General features: G+C 44.7%; 1 protein-coding gene across 1 annotated transcript; it reads right to left on the bottom strand.

The window, feature by feature from the left end:
• Positions 1-11,901: 11,901 nt before the first annotated feature.
• On the bottom strand, positions 11,902-21,573 carry BPGM (bisphosphoglycerate mutase). The gene is made up of 2 exons (XM_054386749.1): positions 20,958-21,573; positions 11,902-12,080 (listed from the first exon to the last, which is right to left on the bottom strand). Exons 1-2 carry the CDS (start codon positions 21,556-21,558, stop codon positions 11,902-11,904), a joined length of 780 nt encoding a protein of 259 aa, XP_054242724.1. The 5' UTR covers positions 21,559-21,573.
• Positions 21,574-22,793: the final 1,220 nt, after the last annotated feature.

The raw sequence follows: 22,793 nt of genomic DNA on the forward strand, positions 1-22,793 counted from the left end.
CTGCAGTGGACACAGTCATGGGGGGCCACATGGGGACTCTCATGGAGTGAGCAAAGGCTACAGTAGCAATGGGGGAGCTGGGGCCACATGCATGTAGGTGAATGGGCAGAGAACTCACTTTTAAAGATCAATAAATCTTAAGGAGACCACACAAACAACAAGAAGCAAAAAAAGAACTGCACAAAAATCCTTGTAAACAGAAGATGGAGTCCAAATCTCCAGCAGTCTCAGAAGCCATGAGTCAGCACTGCATGAGCTGAAGAAGCAGGCTAGCATGCAGGATTATTCATGCTTGGCAAAGTCTGGCCCTCTTCCTGTCTGTCCACTGGGGCTGCTGGCTGCAAGGACACTTCAGGAACCCAGGCAGAAGCATGCCAAACAAGAGATGAAGCTTGCATTTCAGAGCACTGCTTTAGTTCTGCATTCAGAAGAGTTTGTGGAGAGCCTGCTCCTCCCCCTCTGCACTCAGTAGGCCTTCCACTGTTTACTGCAAGGAAAACAAGGATCAGGATCCCAAGTTTTAATAACCAAGGTGATGTAATAAAAATGTATCTTTCATATATTTTATAATTAATATCCTGGGCAGTGGTATCTTCAAAGACCACCATAACTTGTTTACAAAATGTATTCACAGGTTCAGTTATTCAGTTGTGGGTTTACACTTACACATCAAGCCAGTTAAATGATTTAAGCTCTGACCTTTCCAATACATGTCCAATTCAAATTAGACATACAGGTGCTGTGATCTTTGGGCTTTTCCACAAATGGGATTCCATGGCAGAGTGGCCAGGGACTCACCAATTGCTCCTATCTCTGGTATCTGCCCAGAAGCTGTGGCTATAATTCAAGCAATCCTTGGCTCAAAGAGGGCTGAGAAGCCTCTTCCTTGTCATGCCTAGCTCATGGTCAGGAGCTTGCCCTTGGGTTCAGAGAGGGTTAAGGAGCCTCTCTCTTGTGTGCTCCCTTGCTGGGCTGCAGCCTCTTCTGGGATTCATTCCTTTGGAGCTTTTCCCTTTCTGCCTTGGTCCAGGTGCAAGGCCTGGGTGAAGCTGTTGGTCTGCTGGAGCAGATTCTTCAGCTGCTACTCAGGCAGCACTTGGCTCTTGTCTCTTTGTGGTAAGCAGGCCCTCAGCTGCTACTCCAGCAGCATTTGGCTCTTGTTGCTGTCTGGGTGAGAACTTCTTGTCTGGTTTAAATACTGTCCCAGCACAATTAATGCCCTTTGGTAACACAGACCCCTGATAAATGGACCTCTAGGATGGGGCATATCCAAACATGGCCAGAGGCACACACAGTTCACAGCTGTGTTAATTATAGGTGGTACCTCTTTATCTGGACCCCAGGAAGTGCCCAGGAACACACACAACCTCAGCTTACAAGGTTAATCACACCTACTAGACATTTGCCTTGACCATCTGGACCCCAGGAACCATCCAGGCTTGCACATTCACAGGTGCTTAGCCATTGTCTGGGCTAGGGCATGTTTGGGGGTTTGACCCTTCAGGATAGGTGAATACAGCAAAGCAGGAATGCAGAGAGCTAGATCCACTGTAGTGCTTTCAGTCAGGAATTCTGCTGTCATCACTGGACATACTGAACACAAGGGCTAAGCATTTGTCTAGCAGCTGGGGCTGCATGATAAAGGCACTGCCCTGCCTCATCCTTCCTCTCCACAGTGTCTCAGAGAGCTGCATAAGGTCACGCAGGCACACTCCCTTCACCCAGTCAAACCCAAGTGGCCTAATTTTTCAGAAATGCTGAGTTCAGTAGAAGTATTTGCACATAATGCTTAAAAACAGGGACAGGGGAGCCAAATTGATTGAGCACCTTTTGAACCAAGCCCAAACAACCAGGTTTTGTGAAACCTATCTCCTCATCTCCATTAGAGCCAAATGCAAAGCTACATCAAACTGGAAAACAGACTGCACAGTGTTTTGACAGCCCTTAGCTTATCCTTCGGGGATCACAGGCATATCTAATACAGCACCACTAATATTTCTGTAATCAAATTTCCCCTTTAACTCAACCAGTTCTTCTTCATTCCTGGCATTCTCCACTTGGACTCTGAAGGAATTAACATTAAGGTGTCTGTAAGCAAGCATGACATTTTTTTTCCAGGGACATCATTAACAACAGACCTGATCCATGAAGTGATGAATAACCACAAATCTCTGCAGTGGTGGCAGAGGCACAAACTGAAGCCTTCAGCAAGCCACAGCAGGAGGGGGGAAAAAAAAAAAATTAGTCTCATTTATCATGCAGCACTGCTGAGCCCACACACACCAGAAATGCACTGCAGCAGCCCATCAGGTCATAGCAGCCTCCTGCTGCACACAACTGTCCTGCTGTGCAAGTGGTTCCACTGTCAGCTATGAAAAACTGCTGTGCATGAGCAGTCACTTGCAGGAGTGGGTTGGACTGGAGTAACACAGAACAGAAAAAGCAGAGAAAAAATTAAGAGGAAAATCAGTCACTTCATCACAGAGTATAGCTGGTGGGAACAGACTTCCAAGCTCAGTCAGTCCAACCTTCCACCCAGCACTGCAGGGTCAGCTCTAAACTATGTCCCTAAGCACCAGCTCCACACACTGCTTAAACACATCTAGGGATGGGGACTCCAGCACTGCCCTGGGCAGACCATTCCAATGTTTGAGAACCCTCTCTGGGAAGCAATATTTCCTAGCATCCAGCCTGAACCTCCCCTGGCACAGCTTGAAACATTTTCCTCTGGTCCTGTCACCTGCCACCAAGGAGCAGAAGCTGCCCCCTCCTCCATCCAACCTCCATTCAGATAGTTGTACAGAGCGATGAGGTCTCCCCTCAGCATCCTCTTCTCGAGGTGTGGCCTCAGCAGTGCTGAGCACAGGGGGATGATCACCTCCTGTCCCTGCTGCCCACAGTGGTTCTGATCCAAGCCAGGATGCCTTTGGCTTTCTTGGCCACCTGGGCACTGCTGGCTCATATTTGATTGACTGTCAACCAGAATCCCCAGGTCCCTCTCAGAGTTGCAGCTCTCCAACCACACATCCCCAAACCTGCAGCTTACCCTGGGATTGCTGTGACCCAGGTGCAGGACCTGGTGCTTGGCCTTGCTGAACTTCATACAATTAGCCTTGGCCCATTGGTCTCACCTGTCCAGATCCCACTGTAAACCTTCCCTACCCTCTAGCAGATCCACACAGCTACCCAGCTTGGTGTCAAATGTCCCTTTTGTGTGGGTGGGTTTTTCCAGTCCCAGTCAAAATGTGAAAATCCTCATTTTTCTCCTGTGCATCACGGAGTGCAGACAGGACTGTAAAATACACCACTTGATCCACCTGGAAATCCTTACCTCAGCACAGCATTTCTCAGGCTTTGGGGAGATACACCTCACTTTCAACCTATTCCATGCTCCACCCTCTTTTCTCCCATCTAAACACCTCTTAGAAGCAGCTCTGAAACTTGTGGAGCACACCATTGGGGAAAGTCTCATGGAGGCATGCTGCAAGGGAGATGCTGGAGAAGGTATTTTCAACACAAGCTGTTACTTGTAGCTCATCTACTATAGAAACCAGCATCAGGATCAGATAAAGCCCAGCTGGTACCAGGGAGATTTAAAATTAAGCAGCATGGCAGGGACAGAGGAACAAAGGTTACAGTATCACATTAGAGGTTGGAAAGGACCTCCAGAGATCATCCAGTCCAACCTCCCTACCAGAGCAGGATCACCCAGCAGAGTCTGCATCGGAATGCAGCCAGGTGGGGTTGGAAAGTCTCCAGAGAAGGAGACTCCACAACCCCCCTGGGCAGCCTGCTCCATGGCTCTGTCACCCTCACTGGAAAGAAGTTTCTCCTCATGTTGAGCTGAAACCTTCTATGGTCAAGCTTGAACCTGTTGTTCCTTTATCTTATCACTGTGAACCACCCAATAGAGCCTGGCCCCCTCCACTTGACACCCACCCCTCAGCTATTGATAGACATTGATCAGATCCCCTCTCAGCCTTCTCTTTTCCAGACTAAACAGCCCCAGGGCTCTCAGGCTCTCTTCCCAGGGGAGATGCTCAAGTCCCCTAAGCATCCTCCTGGCTCTCCCTTGGACTCTCTCCAGCAGGTCTCTGTCTCTCTTGAACTGGGAAGCCCAGAACTGGACACAGTATTGCAGGTGTGGTCTCAGCAGGGCAGAGTAGAGAGGTAGAAGAACTTCCCCAGCCCTGCTGGCCACACTTTTCTTGCTGCACCCCAGGATCCCATTGGCTCTCTTGGCCACAAGGGCACATTGCTGTCCCATGCAGAACTTGCTGTCCACCAGCACTCCAAGGTCTTTCTCTGTGGAGCTGCTTTCCAGCAGGGCAGCCTCTAACCTGTCCTGGTGCCTGCTGTTATTTTTACCCAGATGCAGAACCCTGCACTTGTCCTTATTGAACTTCATGAGGTTTGCCTGCACCCAGCTCTGCAGATCTCATTGGATGGCTGCACAGCCTGACAGGGTTTCAGCCATCACACACCGCCCAGTTGTGTATCATCATTTTGTATCATTACCTACAAATAAGACAAGGTGCACATTTTTAAAGAGAAATTTGACCTTCTATCACTGAAAGTCACTCCATAGGTACCTCAGTTAGCCCAAATACTGTGAGGAGGTGATGACATAACCTTCTCAGAAATCTATCAGCAGCCTCTGTAAAGGATTTGCAGCCTCATGCAAGGTATTGCTAGCAGCTGGCTGCAGAAATCTTCACTCAGCCCCCAGGGAAGAGAAAGCTCAGAATAAAAGATTCCCAGTAGTGAGTTAAAAAAAAAAGAAAAGAAAAAATGAAGCAGCACTTTCAAGTAAGTCTTCCAGGGGTTTCATCTTGGGAAAACAAGACCTGTGGAAGTTTATTCTGCTTGGTTATTGCCTGAGTTTCAGTTTCCACAATATTTCATAGAATTGGAATTTGTGTGTGTATGCACTTAGAAAACATAAAAGGTATGGGCTTCAGTACACAGCAAAAGCAAAGCTCATGAGCTTTCTATCACCAACAAGCATTTCCCACACTAACAAGTTAGGGAAGGCAGCAACATTGGGGCTTGCAATACAAGACTGGCAAGTTGCCTTGCTGGGGTCTTTTTCCTATCAGCTACACCCACAGACTCACACTACTTGGATAAATCACACCAGTCAACATATCCCAGTGTGTAAGGAGGGGGTCTGGACTGCCTACCTTAAAAGCTCAGTTTGAAAGCATGGAAAATGCTCATAAATTACCACAGATAGGGGAGGGAAAAGAATACAGAGTCCTTTGGAAATGTTACTACAGGAGTCGCTGAAATCAGATCCTTGATTTCAAGGGATTTCCCCAAGGTACCCTCCAAATTTCTTTTATTTTTTTATTTTCAGATTTATTTGGCATCTGCTTGCTGCTGAGCTCATTTTCTCATGCAGCACTGCCTTCCCCTTAACCTTCCCTGACACCGTTATTAATGTACTCTTACTGACTTTGGGGTTTTTCTCTGCAGACTAAATACAGCTGCAAAAAGCCAACTGTGCCCCCATTGAATTCATGCAGTCCAGGGAAGCTGCTGATGCAAGACAGAAAGTAGGGCTGATTGCCACTCTGTACAAGCAAGCCAAATAGTGACTAATGTACACCACACCAGGCACCTTTGCACCATTTGTTAAGCCCAAGGGCAATGCTGTCAGATGAAAAAGTGCTGCCTTTCAGGAGAGGCTGATTACACCTTGCTATATGAAGACAGGCTGAGGGAGCTGGGGATGTTCAGACTGGGAAAGAGAAGGCTCCAGAGAGACCTAATAGTGGCCTTCAAGTACCTGAAGGGGGCTACAAGAAGGATGGAGAGAGACTGTTTGCAAAGGCCTGTAGTGATAGGATGAGGGACAATGGCTTCAAAATAGAGAAGAGCAGATTGAGATTGGATGTTAGGACCAAGTTCTGCACCATGAGGGTAGTGGAACACTGGAAGAGGTTGCCCAGGGAGGTGATTGGGACCCCATCCCTGGAGATATTCAAGGTGAGGCTGGACAGGGCTTTGGGCAACCTGATCTAGTTGGGGACATCCCTGCTGACTGCAGAAGGGGTTGGACTGGATGACCTGTGGAGGTCACTTTCAACCCAGACCATTCTGTGATTCAGTGATTTTAACCAAGTTACTATGAAAAATAGAATTGACTAACAGCTTCTGTCTGAATTGGGTATAAAACAGTAGCAGAGACTATAAGTAAGTATCCTGATGTAAATATAGATATCACTAGAAAACAGATTAATTATTATTGTTGCTGTAGTTGTATGCACACAGAACTGCTCCCTTTTTGCTGCACATCCCACAATGCACTTGCTCCACCTGTTGTCCACTTTGCACTCCTGCAAGCCCATCTGCAGCTGCAATTTGTGTTAACATTATTTTGTCTTTAGAGACAGCTATGGCTCTGTATGCCTGCTTGCTCACTCCTACTGCAGCCAAGTCCCACTGCCTTCTGCCACTTCTGAAAAGCACAATCAGCATTATTTAGGAAGAGCTGGAGAGACACAGATCTGAACTGGAGAACTACCATAACACACCAGTATGGGTGTCAAGTGGAGGGGGCCAAGCCCTTTTCTGTGGTGTGCAATAACAAGACAAGGAACAACAGGTCCAAGTTTGAACATAGATTTCACCTCAACAGGAGGAGAAACTTCTTTGCAGTGAGGGTGATGGAGCCCTGGAGCAGGCTGCCCAGAGAGGTTGTGGAGTCTCCTTCTCTGGACACATTCCAAACCCACCTGGATGCATTCCAGTGCAGACTACCCTGGGTGATCATGCTTTGGCAGCAGGGCTGGGCTGGATGATATCTGGAGGTCCTTTCCAACCTCTAATGTTCTGTGTTTCTGTGATGCACGCTTCTCAGAGCATGACAAGTACCTGCCAGGAAAGTAGGATCCACTAGGAAAATTAACTCCTCAGCAAAGCAACCCCAGTTTAGACTACAGGATTCATTGCAAATGCACATTCCTCCTTCCCAGCACTTCAGCTAGATTAGCCCCTGGAATAAACAGGAAACATTTATTTCAAAATGAGACCACCTCTTCCACTAAACAGCTCTGCCAGCATCAGGGTCCTCCATGATACTGGGTTCTGCTGCTTGTTCCTAATGGCTAGAAATGACCAGCCTGGAAGTTGGCAGCAAAATACTGCCTGGCCAACAGTAACACTCACTGTTAACAGGCTCATGCTGCCTTTCCAGCAGGACAGAATTTCTTTCACCTTTTATTTCATAAAAATGCCAGACAGAAGGTAGGGAAATGGCTCAAGCTTACATGCCAGGCTGGGAGGGAGCTAGGAAAGACCTGAGGAAAACCAGATGTATTCATAAAGCACACACTTGCAGACGCAGTACCTCCAAAGCCAGGGGTTCCATTAGGCAAAAAACTGCTTTCTGCAGTCTGAGAGAGTAATTGCAGTACCTGTGTTGCCATCTTTAAGTTGTGGGTCAATGCCTGCCCCCACACTTTAAAAGAAGCAATCAGAAATCATGAAAGAAGCACAGCAACATCCATAGCCTGGTATCTGCTGTCCTCTCCTTCTCTGTCAATAAAATATGAAAAGCAAGAACAGGCTGCTTCTTATCCCTCTCCCCCCACCCTTCTGTAGAGTGGGGACACAAGATGGCTCCTAAATTCTGCTAAAAAAGCCCCAAGGCAACCCAGGAGCTAACAAAGCAGCCAGCCTGAACTCAGTGTGGAAGTGAAGTCAACCTCCCTACAGTATGCCATAGCCAACCCCCAAAAACTTCGGCCACCATAACAGAAGGAAGAGTCACAGCTCTTTCCTGGCATGGGAATTGAAGGCTGAGGAGATCCAGCAAAGAAAACAAAGCAACTGTCAAATGCCATTTATCATGAACTTGGAGAACTGACAGCTCTGAACAGTGACTGAAGTTGTGGAGGCAGAGCTGGATTGGTTTGGTGTTCCAGTGGCACTTACAACACTTTCCATCAATATTATAATGCTTCCAAAACTAGACATTTTGATAACCTGACTAGGTAAAGTCTCTCCTCAGGCTGTGCAAACCAAGCTGATCAAGCAAATTTCCTTGCACTCTTACCTTTTCCAAAAGAAAAAGGCCCAGGACTCATCCAAGCCAGTGTTCAGACTGATTTCCCGCCCCCCTCCCAGGAAGCAGTGGAAATGACCCACAAAGAATCTGAAATGTAACTAGGACAGAATTTAGCCAAGGCAGAGCAAAGTACAAAAGGTGACTCAAGGAAGCAGGGGAAAGGTTTGGATTGGAAGGGACCTCCATTGGTCATCTAGTCCAAGGCCCTGCAGTCAGCAGGGAGACTTTCCACTAGCTCAGGCTGCTCAGAGCCTTGTCAAGTCTGACCTTGAATATTGCCAGGGATGGGGCCTCAACTACTTCCCCTGGGCAGCCAGTTTCAGTGTTCCACCACCCTCATGGTAAAAAGCTTGTTCCTAACATCCAATCCAAACCTACTCTCATTTCAAACCATTGTCCCTCATCCTATGCAAACAGTCCCTCTGCAGCCTTCTTCTAGGCCTCTTTCAGGTACTGGACGGTTGTTATTAGGTCTTCCCAGAGCCTTCTCTTCTCCAGGCTAAACGACCCCAGTTCCCTCACCCTATGCTTGTAGGAAAGGTCTTCCAGCCCTCAGGAAACTGGGAAAAACTGGGAAGCAGTGAGTATTTCTTTAGTTCCATTGTTCTGAATCTGTTTCATCTGAGTTCCTATGCAAGTGCCACCATAGTTTCAAATGAGTATGCAAAGCCCTTCAGCCCAACTTCTTTGTATGTAAACATGAGGTAGTGTTTGCTCTGAGATTATTTTTACCCAACTCACTGCATGATAAGTGATCAGAGAATGCTTTGGGACCATAAAGGTCACTGTTTTATTTACATTATCTGTCCTGGAAGAGAGACAAAGGGGAAGGGAATAAAAGGAGCAAAGACTGAAACCAAGTTAAATTGCTTCAGACAAATTTATTGAGTTACAAATAACTTGCCAGCTCCATCATATTTACAAAGGTTCTCAAGAGGATTCTAGAGAAATTACTGCTACTGAACCACAAGTTAAAAAAAGTATAAACAAGCCAAATCAATCACATCCATAATGCCAATTGTAGAGACACCAGTTAGAAGACTCAGACATGCTTAAACATGGGGAAAATACTTTCCAACCACTGATCTCCAAAGCCACCAGCAAGAGTCTCAACTCTGCCTCTCACGCAGCTGTGCCTGAAGATCAGGCATCCTTATGCCACCAATGATGGAAGTCAGTTTCTGCTCTTCACAGTCTATAATTCAGTTTACCTGGAAGGCTATTCAGGAGCTAGCACCCCATGGTGTTGCGATACAAAAAGCACAATGAACCCCCCAAAGTTGGTTCCATCTAGTATGGCTCCTAGATGTGCACATAAAATCCTGCCACCATTTTAGAGTCACAACCAAAGAAAATGTTCAACTTCCCATGGCATTGTCACTATTCATGCCTCAAGCCGAACTGCAGGGAACAGAGCCAACTGAAAACTTCACCCTGCTTTTCTTACTGGCCACCACTCTTGGAAAGGGTGTTTTCAGTCAGCTTCACCCATTCAGCTGCAAGCCATATTAATGCTTGCTGCATTCACTCCATCCCCAGAAGAGATCAAAAAAATCTAACAGAAGGGAAGAAGAAGGGAGCATCTCCCAGTTCAGCTGGGCTCATTTCCAAGCATATTCCAGCTGCATCTCAAGTCCTAAAGAAGTTCTGCATTCCACCACAATGCCAAATGGACATGGACACTGATAGCCAAAGTCCATAAGCCCCCACATCTGGAGGCATGTAGTTCCCACTGGCAACAGGTGGCTCTCCTCATCCTCTTAACAAGTCTGCAGTAACTTGTACTTGGTACTGAACTCCAAACATCATTGAATGCTTGGGGAATGATCTAATCTCTCAAGAGCCACTGGCCCTCCCTCCTCACAGCATTGACAGGTGGACATTTTCTGATCAACAGTAACTTCACAACACTGACTTGTAAAGTAACAACTAAGATTCAGTTACTCTAAGCATAGAAAACTAAAAAAAACATAAAAGTCAGTATCAGAGTGGCAGGGAAACTGCTAATAGTATTTCAGAGAAAAAAAACACTGAAATATCCTTGCTTGTACAAAGCAGAGGAAACCTACCAGCTATATGTTTAAAACAAACATGAAACTTTATTCCTACTGCAAGGGCTACAGAAATAAAAGCATAGAAAAGCCTGAGCATCATTCTTGCAAGAGAAACTAACATCTAGCAAGAGGTCTTTTATGGAGTATGTGCTACACTAATATGAGCTGGCATCAGACCTGGAAAGTCTACCTCCATACAGCAGTGAGACTGTCAGAGGCACACCATACTGTCACACTGCTCCCCTCAAAGGAAAAAAAACAAATCCTCTCACTTAAATTAGCTCCAGAGCTGCTCACTGCAAAACTGCAGCCACTCTTGGATTTTAAAAGTCTGTGCAGTCATCATACTAAGGGAAATCTCCTCCACTTCTCCTGAAATCTGTAACTGGGCCATGCTGAGAACACCCAGCTCGTAACAGTACACACACAAGTGCCACCCATGTTGGTAACTGAGGTCAGACTCCAGATGCTCAGGTACTGAGACAGGACCAGATCCAAATTTACGTATCAGTTTCATATTTGCAAGTAAGATTCGAGCACATTTTCAAAAGCAGAGTTATCCTGATGCTTGTACACACAGGGACCAAACTGCCACACGTTACACTACACCCAACCAGTGCGAGCTGCTCAAATTTAGTGCCAGACACAACAGCAAGGCCACACTCAGCAGGAATCAAGCTGTGATTGTGAGGAGTTTCATAGGAGAACACTTTCAGGCATGGCAGAATATCCTTCCCTACCAGCATGATGGCTGAAAGAGCTGCAGCCAGTAACACTTCTTGCATGCCTTATGCACCTCTCCCAGCCCCCCAGAGAATGCCACACAAATATTATTGTGGACCATATTTATCAAGAGATGTTTGCAACTCAAGAAATTTTAAAGGGGGTCTTCCTATATCCAGTTTTACTGAGGTAAACAGGAATCATTCTAACAACTTGACTAAGATGATCAAACCTCTAGCACACACCACTTAAGGGCTTTACTTATCCAGCTATCCAGGTCACTCACTGAGAGCTGAATGATAACTTAAACAGGGAGCTGGAATCCTTTGTGCTTAGTTTGTGGCCTAAAGTCAGTCAAATTCTACTGCTGCCAGCCAGCAAAATGCAGCCACCCTAGGCTTTGCAAAGATGGTGTAAGAAAAGGGATTCCTTCCAGATTCCATAAAACTTGGACTGTAGTATAACAAAAGACAACTGCAGTAGTCTGAACATCTCTACAGAATTCCCTTCTGGACAATTAACTGGCCTTGGAAGATTTAAAGTAACAAAAGGCAAAGAGTTGTACAGCTATGTTCTGAAAGATAGCAGGAAATCCATCCAGAACAAACTGTCATGGCCATTGACACAGAATAATCATACTAAATAACTGTTACCTGGTGCTATTTCATCAGAGAGAAAGTTTCAGTGCCTATATCAACCTAGCCTTAATTAGCCCAGTAAGGTGGTACTTCTGCCTTTAACAGATGAGGACTGCTTACTGGTAGACATCAATAACATCCCTTTATTTCTGGGCCACCCTCAATCCTAGATCAGAGAGACTGCTCTGCAAGTCTCCATTACCTGAATGATCTTCTGGGTTATTCCCAGTATCCATAATCTCATGTTGTAATCTAAACTCCAGTTTTGAAAGGCAGAGGGTTAAAATCTACCAACCTGAGACTCAACAACTGTCCAATTATTTAGTGCTTAAAACAGACTTTCACACAGTGCAACATAGCAGTCATACAAAAATCACTCATTACCACACTGAAAACAGCTGTTCATAGGATTTTACTTCTCAGCAGATTTTACTTTCCCTTGATCTTCCACTTTCTTGATGGCAGCTTGGATAGCTTCTTGATCACCTAGAAACTGGTGAGGGCCCAAAGGGTGCAGATCCTCATCAAGTTCAAGAAGTATGGGCACACCAGTGGGGAGAGTAACATTGATGATGTCCTCATCAGAGATACCTGCCAAAGAAAAAAAAAACCAACAGAGTTACACTTAAGCAATCAGCTTCCTAATTGTCCATCTAGCTCAGCCTTATTTCTGAGTCTTAAAATAAAGGCATGTTCCAGCCTCCATCAATACCACCAGCTGCTCAAGGGTCAATTTCTAGCAAGACCACAGTTTGGTTAGTGCTTTAGGAACAGCTAAAGGAGGGAATTCCCAAAGTGAAGCCAGTTTCTTGTCCTTTCAGTCTACAAATACTACAAGCAGAGATTGCCCCAGAGATTATACCTAAGGACTTAACACAGGATATTGAGGACAAGAGATTCTCCTTCATATACTTCTAACTCACACATCACAAAAGAGGACTAAAGTCCACATGTGCTATTCCAACAACAACCTTTAAGCAACCAACATAAACAGCCTCTTGAAATTAACCTCAGTGTCTTGCTTTTTTTTTTTTTCTATGCAAAACTTCTCATGAGCTGCCTTAAAAACAAAACAGTTTAACTGGCACACATCTGATTTCTCAACATCAAGTTTGTATTATCTTGCCTAGAGTTCTATTCTCAGAACTACTAGATACAGGATATTCATTTCTACTTTCAAATGAAGGATAATGGAAGAAGGGAGAAAGTCACCTTCACAACTTGGAATACTTTCCTGTATTTTTCTACTTACTAAAATGTGTCCATGGGGAGAAAACTTTTTACCCATTTGTGCTTAATTAAAATATTCTGGGGCTCTAATTCAATGAAATTGTTGGTTATTTTTACATCAAAGTGTGCAAAGCATCCAAGTGAATTTTGATATTTAGGAGAGCAGTGAAGGGGAAAAGGACCTGGGGGTCCTAATAGATGGAAGGATGACCATGAACCAGCAATGTGCTCTGGTGGCCAAGAAGGCCAATGGCATTCTGGGGTGGATTAGAAGGGCTGTGGTTAGTAGGTTGAGAGAGGTTCTCCTGCCCCTCTACTCTGCCCTGGTGAGGCTGTATCTGGAACATTGTGCCCACTTCTGGGACCCTCAGTTCAAGGATTTCAGAGAACTGGTGGAATGAGTCCAGCGCAGAGCCACAGAAATGGAGTGGAACATCTTTCTTAGGGGGAAAGACTGAGGGAGCTGAGGGCTCTGTAGCTTGGAGAAGACTAAGGGGTGACCTCATTCATGTTTATAAAGATGTGCAGGGTGAGTGCCAAGAAGATGGAGCCAGGCTCTACTGGGTGATGCCCAGTGACTGCACAAGGGGCAATGGGTGGAAGATGAGCCATAGGAAGTTCCATGAAAACATGAGGAAACATTTCTTCACTGTGAGGGTGACAGAACACTGGAACAGGCTGCCCAGGGGGGTTTTGAAGTCTCCTTCTCTGGATATATTCCAGACCCACCTGGGTGTGTTCCTGTGTGATCTGCTCTAGGCGATCCTGCTCTGTCAGGGGGGTTGGACTGGATGAGCTTTCAAGGTCCCTTCCAATTCCCTAACATTCTGTGATCTCCTAGTAAAATTTCCATACAAAGTGTAAACAGCTTCCTTCAGAAGCAGTAGCTGCAAAGACCTTATTCCTCAAAAATTTCAAGGCCAAAAAAATGCTAGGGAAAGAATTTGGGATGTCATTTTTTTTTCCTCCTTTGCCTTTTAGACACTGAGCTCACACCAGCAGCTTGCTGGTATAAAACAGGACAGCATTAAGTAACTCATGCTTAAAGAACGCACACAAACCAAGCTTCTAAACCAATGACAGCTTATAAACTCGACCAAGGTGCATGAAGAAAACATCCTCTTGAGCAGCTGACAACACAGATGAGTCTCAGAACATATGGGTGCTAATCTACCAGTGATTTTCACATTAGGGGGGAAAAGCAGAGCCAACATATCAACAGGAAAACCCACAAAGTCAAGTCACTCAGCAACAGTGAGATGACAACAGGTTGCAAAAAAACCCAGAACTCATTGTAATGTGACAATCATTTTCTGCCCCTGCCAGATTACACTAGCATGCAAATTTTACAGTGATCTATTCTTGTTTTGATTAGGCTAAGTACTTAATTCAGCTGTAGATTAGCCCTAAATTTCAGAATGGGAGGGAGCAAGAGAAACAGACAAACTCTTGCAAGAAGCCTAAGTCATTAGTCCATAAAAAAAAATCCATAACTCTGGCATTTTAACCAATCCTTATATACAAGGAGTACATAATTCACCTGTTATAAGCAGCAGGATCACAGACCTAGGGAAAAGTACTCAAAGAGCACCTAAAATTAAAACTGCACAGAAACTAATGGAAAAAAAAATTAAAAAGAGTGTGGTCATTTGGCACAAGGACTATTCTCAAGGAGCTTGGTTTGCAAAAGCAGCAGTCAAGATTCCTGAGTTCTTACTGAAAGATTCCTAAACATTAGATTTTAACAACACACACACCACCATGTATCCTCAGAGAATCCAGCCCTAGGAAGTGTTCTGCCTACCTCTCAAAGTCAGTCTCCCAGCCTAAACCACTCAGCTGTACACAAAGATGAAGTCATGCAAGAGCATTTACACAAACCACATCATGTGGTCAGCAGCAAGGATGTTTAGAGGCTTCCTCTAAAGATGGGTTAAACAAAACTAGCTGTAGCTACATGGCTTTAGAAATGCGAGTTTTAACAGAACACAAAGTGACCACACCAATGTCAACCACTATTGATTCACAACGCAAAACAGTGCAGCCTAGGATAAAACAAGCTGCAACAAGCATCTTGGCTTTCTTCTCAGGTTTCTTCTATACACACCAAGTGTTGTGTCACAGCCAGAAGGCTGGAATTGCAAGTTGAAGTCAGGTGAAAATCCTAAAGCAACAGGGTACTATTGTTTCTTTATTTTAGCACTGCTACTGTATTTGTATAGTATTTCTGTCCTTCAGGAAGCCAGCTGCTGACCAGGCCTGTCACACAAGCTCCTCAGCTGCAGGCAAAATGCACACACAACACTCTCCACCCAGCAGCCTAGGAGTCAAGGGATGACATTTTACACTCCAGCCATTGCAAGCACAAGCTAACTGCTATCCAGTTACTTCACATGCTGTAACTATAGCTAAGTGACCTTTTCTTGCACTTCATCCCAGCTGGCCAGTGCCACCCCACCTCATAAGCAGAAATAAAACCAGGGCAAAGACTCAGCCACTGACTCCAAAGTGCAATGGGAAAAAAAAAAAAAAAACAAACAAAAAAAACCAAACCACACTGAAGAGCCAACACTCTTCCTTCCCTCCAGTGTAATTCTAAAGCTTGGGTCTCAGTATTGCTGTGCTGCTGGAAGCACTCTTCTCCTGAGGAGGTTTAGAACTAAGGTCCTGCCTCCTTACAGCTATGAGAACTCAGGATGTCTTCCTCAGGACCCCAGATAAAGTGCTGATTGGATATCTCCCCATGCTCACTCAAACACCTGTTAAACATTGCTCCTTAAGAGCAGCTGCATTCTAAGAACTCACAACAAAAGGTCTTTCAAAAACCACTCTGAGTTCTTTCCCAGCTCATTTATGTTATATTTCACTGAACTGGGTGATCAAAGAGTGACCAGTAATACCTCTGTGCAAGCTTTAGAGTGCACCTTTACCTAGCAGGCCACAACATGCTTTGAAATACTTGTACCCTGGGAAGTCCTTTACTAAGGCAAAGCTCATTGGGTTTGATTTTGAGCACCTACAGCCAACTTCTGCAAGGATTGTCTCAGCCTCTCCCTCCCACTTGTTCTTATCAAGTTCCTTCCTTCTATTCTTATGGTCAGAGCAACACAAAAAACAACCACTACTGAGAACAGCTACACCTCTCCCTCCCCTGCATATCAACTGCACTTGAGGTCAGATGATTTATCCAACAAAACACAAGATCACATACACAAATTCATCCACAAGGGGCTTTGTAATTGAGATCAAAATCAGATTGTGGCACCCCTCCCACAAGTTTAATGAAAATACTGAAGCTTTACCCTAGTAAGTTAAATATTCAGAGTCAGATTCTGCCCTCCCTGCAGGCTGGCAGAGAACCTAGCTTCAGCAGGTTAGAGGAAGGAAGTGGTCACAGTGTTAAAACCTGGTTAATAATCCTTACAGAACGTTAGCTCTGTGCACAGATTTGAAGGACAGAAAGAAGACAGGTAGGCTACAACCATGGTTGCAGCATATCATCTACATCTGTTTCACTCTTAGATCTGCTAAGATTTTCTGTATCTGTATTTGGTTTGTGTGGCAAGGCAGCATGGAGCACAAAGAACTGCAGTGGTGCCCATTATGCCACTCTATCACCCCTCGGGACAGCAGGGGAAGAAAATAAGACGGAAAAAAAAAAATCATGGGTCAAAATAAAGGCAGTCTCATAAAGCACAAGCAAAGGCCACAGAGAAGCAAAGGAAAACAAAACATTTACTGCCTACTTCCCCATCAGCAGGCAATATCCAGTCACTTCCCAGAAAGCAGGGCTTCAGCACACAGCAATTGCTCCAGAAGATAGGCACCCTAACAAATGCCACCCCCTCCTCCTTTCTTAGGTCTTATTGCTCAGCAGATATGGCAAGGAATATCCCTTTGGTTACTTCAGGTCAACTCTCCTGGCTATGTCCCCTCAGAAGATCCTGCCCCCTTCCAGCCTGCTGGGTGAGGGGGAAATACTAGAAAGAAAGCCTTCATGCTGTAAGAACTGCTCAACAGTAGCCAGAACACTGATTTGTTACCAACACCTTCCTAGCTGCCACTACGCAGCACTATGAGGGCTGCTATGGGGAAAATGAATTCTATTTCAGCCAGACCCCATACAATGTCACCACAGGAAGAGATCCTGACCAGAGTCTGACTTTGACTGTGGTCATTACCAAGACAACCCCAATACGAGACAGTGAAGGAAAGCAAATCATGAAGCTATCCTATTCCTATGAAGTAGCAAACTCCAGCCTGCCTTAAAGTCCTCCAGCAGTCCAAGATTAAACAGGCTAAGAGGCATGAGATTGAGCTGATGTGGTAGGCAGACATTAGGTAAGGCAGTCCCAGATGTCTTGAATAGAGACCCAGGCTGCACTACCACCACCCCAAGTTCAGGGCATCCCTGTGACAAAAGGAGTTCTCCAAGCATGCAACTCTGGAGTCTACCAGCATACATACTGCTGTTGGACAGAGCTCTGCTAAAACATTTACATCTTGCTGAAACAATCTTGAGTCCCTGAAGCCCAAGCTTGTGAAAATCAGTCACTAACAACTTGTGTCTGATACCTTTCAGTCCCAGCTGCAAGTTCTGGTCAGACTGTTCCAGCCTTTTTGCACTACCACCTAGCACTTGCCATCTCCTTCAGAGATGATTCAAAGCACCACCATGACAGAACTGCCTACTCCTTGCTGTTTCTTGCCCATTTACAGCCAAAATTAATTTGCAAAAAACACCCAACAAGCTCACAGAAGCACAGAGCAAAGGCTGGTATGAATGACAGAGTGCAAGACCACCTCATTTCAGCAGCAGTGAGTTGTCAGATCAAGCTAGTTTCTGCCCTCCGACCCCAGAGTCACTTAAGTAGTATTTCCTTAAGAATATCAAGCAGCAAAAAAAAAAAAAAACACCAAAGAAAACCACCACCAAACAGTAAGTCTTATTAGGCAGTCCTCAAAACACAATTCACACCAGGACTTAAAACATGTAGGTCCAGCATGTAAACTACCTGAGTATCACACTTACAGTAACACAAAAAAAAAAAAAAAATCCGTGGGGCACTGCACTCCCAGCTCCACTAACAGGTAAGACTAGCATTAGGCCTTCCCAGTCACATTTTGCCTGCAAGCCTTGTTCCAGAGCTCTGTCCCATCTCTGTAACCACAGCTACACAAGCCAATAGGTGGAACCTCTGCATCTTCCTTCAAGAGATCAGGTAACTCCCCTCCATTTCTTACCCTGAGCCTGACAAGGTTCAGTGACCACCACACCAAATCCAAGAGATCCTAACATTTCAACAGCAAAGCAATTCTACAATCAGGCCTCCCAGAAGACCCAGTGTTGAGGTACTTAACACCAGTCTTCAAGGTTAAATGGTCAGGAGGAAAGAAGGAAGCTAAAAACCCAATCTTTTCATCAGTTATGGAAAATTAGTCCCTTAGACTTGATCTCTGATTAGTACTTCCACCAGAAACAGGACAAGCTAGCCACAACTATTACACTAACGTTGCCTTCCCAATGGGACACACTGAAAGGACCTCATCTGAAGTATCAGTTGTCAGATGAAAGAGCAAAGTACTCCTTCCTCAAAGAATCTAGAAAGATCACCTGCAAGTGGACCCTGTGCATCAAAGATGCTTCTTTAGCAGAGTTTAGCAACTGTCACTTTAACAACCAATGTGTTTCAGCATCCAAAGTAAAACCTATAGAACTAGTCTGATATGGTCAGACACTTTCCTCTAACATCTTGTTGCCATTGCTTTTGCAATGAATCAGAGCTGGTATACCATAAAAAAAAATATGGCCTCTTTGAGGTCATGGTCTATGTACCAATAGGTATCACAAGAGAAGAGTTGCTAAGTCATGACAAGATACTTCCACCAGCAAGTACAGGACTGCTGCCTGTGAACAAAGTGTTACTTCTAAAGCCTTTCCAAACCTAACAACATAATTGTAACTGGAAGACCAACAAGACAGTTTTCAGTTGTGCCAATGATTCCTACCATCATCACATGCATGACCTGAAGATGATGCAAAGAACAAGTGCTCTGAAAGGACAGAACAAGCTCAGTTAAAGATGTTGCACCTGTGACAGGATTGCCCAAAACAGCCACACTTGTCCTTAGTGGCAATTATTGAAGTCATAGAGGTTACCTAGACAGAACACAGCCCAGCACCCCCACTGGCCACCAACAGCACACAACACTCATTTTCAGCAGCACCCTCTGAGAGAAATCTCACACATCCCATCAGAAAAGCAAGCCTCTAGTTTGTGTTAAACACTGTTTTCACTAAGTTCTCTTATGCAGACCATAACAGATCCTACAGACCTTTCAATGTACAGTAATGAGCTCCCACTCATCACTGAGAAAACAAGAACAAAATCGAAACCCGCACTCAAAGCCCTGTTAATGTGACATCCTGGTGCTCTGATGTGTGCAAGTAGAAAGCAGAGCCACATTTCAAGCCCTTTACCAGTTACTTATAACAAGAAACCATTCAGAACTGCAGGCCTGCTTCAAAAACAGAGCAACCACCTCCTTGAAACAGTAACTTCAAGGATACTCTGAAGTCTTTTCAGAAAAGAGATTACATTTCCCAGTGAAACAATTACAATTGTTTCATCAGCTCAAACTGAATGAAAGCATTTATTACCATTTAAAGTTTCCCAGCTACATCTTCCAAGATCAAGTTATCCCTATGCCCAAGACATCCAATCCAAGCAGTCATACAGGATTTTTGCTTGAAGTATTTGGAGGCCAATTTTCTAAATATCAAAACACACAGCTCCAGCTAAGACAGAGGAGCCTAGAAGCTTCCACATAAGCGCAAGACACAGTAAGCTTGCCAAAAGAAGTTCATTTGCCAAACAAAGGCCAGCTCACAGTGGGTGCTATAAATACAAGTAGACTGACAAACTTTAAGCACTGTTGAATCAGATCCAACTCCAGCAAGGCTCCAGACCAGCTCAAAACTCAAACTTTTCAGAAGAGAAAGGGAGACAGCAATGCAGAGAAGGCACTTCTTAAACCCAGATAGATCTAGTCTGGAGCTCTGAAAAAAAAAAAAAAAAAACACCAGGTTGCAATAACAGGGGTCTTAAAGCTGTGCTGATGCCATCCTTCAGGACAGATACGCAGCAATCCAAATCACTGCTGCAAAAAGGGCAGCATGTATGCAGCAACTGCTCCTGTGTGGGAGCTAGGGGGGCTGATGGAAAGCCTTTGGTCAACAGAACAGATCCTCTGCCAAGGATTCCTCACATTTCCCTATGTAAGCACATGCTGGGAGGGACAAGGTGTAGCACAGTAAAGAGAAGAGACAACTCTATTCCTGTTTGGTTGAGTGTGAAGAGCCCCTTTAAAGATTCTTTTCCCAAAGAAAAGCTTAACAGCTGCTCTCACCTACACTGCTCTCTCTGGTCTCCATGCAGCAAAGAATCCAGCCATACCAGCTTTAAAGTAACCTTTATCAGTCACTGATGCTGTCAGTTTTAGCTTTGGTACATACCTGCACAGGAAGTGGCCCAGGATTTCTTCTGAAGCTGTGGTCAGCAGCCCACAGGGCTTGGCCAGCATGGAAGTGGTTCACTTCTTGGGAAGCAAGGAGTAGGGAGGGGGCATGGCAGGCAAAACGCCGTGGCTGTAGATCCCCCACTCCTTTTTCCTTTGTAAGTTTTCATCCTTTCCCACAGTATGGACAACCACTCTGACACCACATCAGTGGAACTGGCCTTCCTCCTTCATTCAGTGATCTGTACCCCAGAATTCACAGCCTCTATATTTCCAGAAACCACTTGTACATGCTTATTCCCTGGCCTTGACTCCTGCTAAAATATCAGCTGTCCTGACTGTTCCAGCACATCTGAACACAAAAGTGCTCAGCAGAGCTGTAGAGACACCAGACAGATGATTTAAACCCACCTAAATAAATCAAAAAATGGAGTTTGAAGGGTTTTTTTGTCTACCTTAGACCAACCACAAAGTAGTTACAAATAAATAGTAAGAAAAAGTAAAAGCATTTCATTTTTAACTACATTAACCTAACTAATTTTCTCTCCCTTCCACATCTCCCAGCTTGATTCCTGCTACAACAGACCAATTTTTTTACTTTCTCTTCGAAATTAGAGACTAAGTGTTACAAAGCCCAGATAAGCAACATACCTCAGAAGATGTAAAGCTCTTAACAGTGCAGTAAGGAAAAGAGGGGAAAGCTAAAAGGAAGATCCTTACCTTCCACATGCTTCAGCAATGCCCTGCTGCTGTTGCCATGAGCAGAGATAAGGATCATTTTGCCACTTCTCAGTTCTGGCACTATCTTTTCATTCCAGTATGGAAGGAGTCTATCAAGCACATCTTTGAGACTTTCAGCCTTTGGGAGATTATCCTGAGCAACATCACTGCATTTATACCGGCGATCGTTGTAGATCTCTTCATAGTATGGATGAGATTCAGTTATGGGAGGTGGGGTGACATCATAGCTTCTCCTCCATATTTTCACTTGCTCCTCCCCATGATTAAGAGCCATTTCTGCTCTGTTGAGCCCAATCAGCGCACCATAGTGACGTTCATTCAGTCTCCAGGAACTCTGAATGGGGACCCACTCTTGGCCCATCTCTTGCAGGATAAGCCATGCAGTCTGGATGGAGCGGCTGAGCACAGAGGTAAAGACAAGGTCAAACTCAAAGCCCAGTGCTTTGAGGTGCTTGCCACAGTTCTGAGCTTCCTTTATCCCATCACTGCTCAGCTTCTGGTCCACCCAGCTGCAGAAGCGATTCTCCTTGGTCCAGGCTCCTTCTCCATGTCTTAAGAGAACAAGTCTGTACTTGGCCATTTTGGCTGCAGCTTAGCACAAAGGATAACTGGTCTGGAATCTAGTAACGATGCATCTGGACAGAGACATACACATCAAACATCCCATGGGTAACATAATAATATGGCAGTAAAGAGTACAGAACTATCAGAATCAAAATTTGGTTTTACCTGAGGTCTTCTGACTTTGAATTCCTTCCCACCCTCATGTGGGAAGAAAACCAACATCCTCCACCCAGTTTGCTGTAGCTAGCCCACTTACTTGAGAAGTAGCAGATCTGTACAAGCAACTCCTGCCTACAGATTCCCTCAAGAGCTTACACAGAGCCTCACTCCACATTAGAGGCTCCCAACACTCTCACTGGTGAACTTACATAAGAAGCGATGCATGGAACCCAAACTCGTAAGAGCTGCCCTGAGCCACACTGGTCCCAGGCAAATGCAGAAGACAGTAGTGATCTTCATCCACAGAACAGAAACTGGCAACACACAGAACCTTATTACCTTACTCAAGGCAGATGTCATCATAATCATACTCTGCATAACTTGTTTCCTCACATCCCCATCCTGTACTGCCAATTAGCCTAGTCTCTGCTTGATTTTTTTTTCCCCAGGCCACTTCCTCCATATTCAAGCACACAACTACTCTGGGATGTAATGCACAACTAATAAATCCTCATTTCACTGAGTCCATAAGTGACTTCACAGATTATTCCATTTCTTTCCTGACTTCCAAGGTATATTTTTGCCTCAAGTGTCTAGGAAATATAATGCCAGATTCTCAGGCACCTGGACTAATGTTTTCACTTGGCAATAACATCATATGGTGTCATTTAACACCAGACAATACTAAACTGCACCCTTTAAGATACCAGGTTTATAGCAAAAAGGAGTATTCAGACAGATCACTTCGGTTTTAGATGGCAACGCTTTCTCCAACATGCCATGAATATGATTAAACTCAGTGTGTTCACAGCATGAACTCCAACACAAAACACAGCCCCATCAAACATTCTCTCTGCAGATATCTCACTGTTCAGATTAACTGAATGCATTATCCACAGGAATTAATTGCATAATTCACAGAACCAAATTAAGACCTAATACAAAAAAAAAAACCCACAACAATAAAGGAGATGCACCTGTTCCCATAAGCCCTTAGTTGGGTACTTCAGGACAAAAACCAATAAAAAGTTCACTGAATATATATTAAAAAACAAAACAAACACAAGAAGATTTATACAAAGACCTATGATT

This window comes from Indicator indicator, chromosome 14 (genome assembly GCF_027791375.1).
Source record: "Indicator indicator isolate 239-I01 chromosome 14, UM_Iind_1.1, whole genome shotgun sequence".
Lineage (NCBI taxonomy): Eukaryota > Metazoa > Chordata > Aves > Piciformes > Indicatoridae > Indicator > Indicator indicator.

What these genes read in the sequence shown, in the direction of transcription:
- BPGM (XM_054386749.1), bottom strand. Translation starts at nt 21,558, where the DNA reads ATGGCCAAGTACAGACTTGTTCTCTTAAGACATGGAGAAGGAGCCTGG. An exon ending in ATTGCTGAAGCATGTGGAAG is followed by an intron (nt 12,081 to 20,957) that starts GTAAGGATCTTC and finishes TTTCTTTGGCAG; the next exon opens with GTATCTCTGATGAGGACATC.